Source organism: Myotis davidii, unplaced genomic scaffold (assembly GCF_000327345.1).
Source record: "Myotis davidii unplaced genomic scaffold, ASM32734v1 scaffold638, whole genome shotgun sequence".
Taxonomy (NCBI): domain Eukaryota; kingdom Metazoa; phylum Chordata; class Mammalia; order Chiroptera; family Vespertilionidae; genus Myotis; species Myotis davidii.
Window position 1 is genome coordinate 646,955 of NW_006289391.1, and position 1,924 is coordinate 648,878.

General features: G+C 63.2%; 1 protein-coding gene across 1 annotated transcript in view; it reads left to right on the forward strand.

Moving 5' to 3' along the window:
- The window catches only part of ATP2A3 (ATPase, Ca++ transporting, ubiquitous), a 24,581-nt gene extending 22,657 nt beyond the window's left edge, over nt 1-1,924 (forward strand). Inside the window, exon 21 of the mRNA XM_006761501.2 lies at nt 1,862-1,924. Coding sequence (XP_006761564.1) covers nt 1,862-1,881 — 20 coding nt within the window. The 3' untranslated portion in view covers nt 1,882-1,924. The remainder of the gene's footprint in view (nt 1-1,861) is intronic.

The following is a 1,924-nucleotide window of genomic DNA, read 5'->3' on the forward strand; positions in this document are numbered from 1 at the left end:
TGGGGGAAGGCATGCAATCCCCCATCTCCCACGCCAGCCAGCCCTCCTGGGTGCTGCAAATACTTTATTTATTAGAAAGGCTGAAACAAGCTGTACTTCTCTCTCTGGAGAAGCTGGCCCACCACAGATCTGTCCAGAGCGGGGCCTGGCAGGTGGGGGGTGGGGGAGCCCAGGAGGGTGGAGGTGGGTGCTCACACAAAGCAAGGCCTATTGGAGCCCACGGGTGGGATGGGGGCAGCCCACGTCTGGGGGAGGAGCCGTACAAGGCATTCTGCGTGGATACTCCTGGGGAGGTGCAGGTAGGGAAATGGGCCTGTGGCCTAAACCCCCATCCACGGAGCACAGGGTGGTCTAACCAGGAGATCCTCTGCCAGCCTTGACCACGCTGACTCACCTGCGCAGCCACGCCTCCTGGGCACGTGGCTGGCTCGGGCGGCTTCTCCGTCCCCCTCAAGTGCCTTCCCCAAGTGGCCACAACTGCCAAGGGGTTCGGCTCATTTTCTTGACAAAACTTAAAGGTGAGAAAATGTCTCAGCCAATGGGGAAAGCCGGAGCCATGGGCACTGCCTAGCTTGGGCCGTTGGCGTGAAGGACGCAGGGAGCGGGGCCCTGGCCGATGGGACAGGTCGGGCAGAACGGGGCCTGGAGGAGGGCGGGATGAGCAGGGCTGGCGTCCCTTGTGGGGCTGGAGCTTGGAGTGCAGGGCAGAGAGGTGAGGCCAGAGGTGAGACAAGGCCTCAGATGCCAAGGTGAGGACCCCGGGCATTATCCTCAGGGCCATGGGAGCCACAGAGGGTGGACGCATGGGAGGGATGGGTGAGCTTGGAGGATGGACGGACAGATGGGTGACACTAAAGGCAGGAGGCTGGTCAGGGGCGAAGGCCCAGGCAGCCGCTCCACGTCCACCATTAACCTGAGATGCTGACCATGGCCCCAGAGAGGTTTGGCTTTAAAAGGTGGTGCCCTGCTGTCGCTGGAGCCCAGACAGCTCGCTCTCCTTGTGCGGCTGCAGTCCCTGGGGCCTCTTCAAGCCGACGGGGCGGGGGTGAGAGAGGGGACCCTGTTACGTTCCCAAGCCAGTCTGGTGGCCTTTTAGGGAAGTTTTGCTGAGGCCCGATGCTCGTGGCCTCAGTGTGGTTTATGGGGTGTGTCCTGGGGAGAACTGTGGATCCCGGGTCAACACCAGGGGTTGGGGGGCCTCTTGCCCCACCCACTGGTTCTCCCAGGTGTGGCTGGGCAGCTGTCAGGCCGAGGCCCGCGGGCTGAGCTGAGGGGAGGGGAGGCCTGGAGAGGCCGAGAGGGTCCGACCTGGGAGGGCCCAGCAGCCTGGCCTTCACTCTGAGGGCGGTGGGGACCCCCAAGGGGCTGATGGGCTGGATCTGAGGTGTGATGCCAGGGGTGGGAGGGTGATGGTGAGGTAAGATGGCAGCTGAAGGCAGGCTGAGGAGCCTTGCACCCAGGCAGCAAGAGAGAGAGGGAGAGAGAGAGAGAGAGAGAGAGAGAGAGAGAGAGAGAGAGAGAGGAGCTGGTGGGATGTGGGTGGGGAAGTCAGCAGGCTAGGGAGGGGTCAAGGCCGCATGGTGTCTAGCTGTCATGATGCTGGTCTGTGGCTCTTAACATTAAACACAAGCAATGCGGTTGCGGGTGGGGGTGTGGGGGGAGGGCTGGGGGCTGACGGAACACGTGATGTGCAGGAGCCGGGGCATTCGGGGGAGCCTGGGCTGCAGCTCAGGAGAGGCAGGGTCCGGGGGCCGCTGAGTGGGGTTGTGTGGGAGAAACGCGGGGTGGAAAGGCGGCAGGAACCAGCCTGGATGCGGGCTCTCATCACACAGCCTAACACACTCCCCGGTTTGTGTCCCAGAAGAAAAGGAGCGGAAGTGAGCGCAGGGGCGGACGGGGTCTCCAGCGTGTACCCATCCTGATG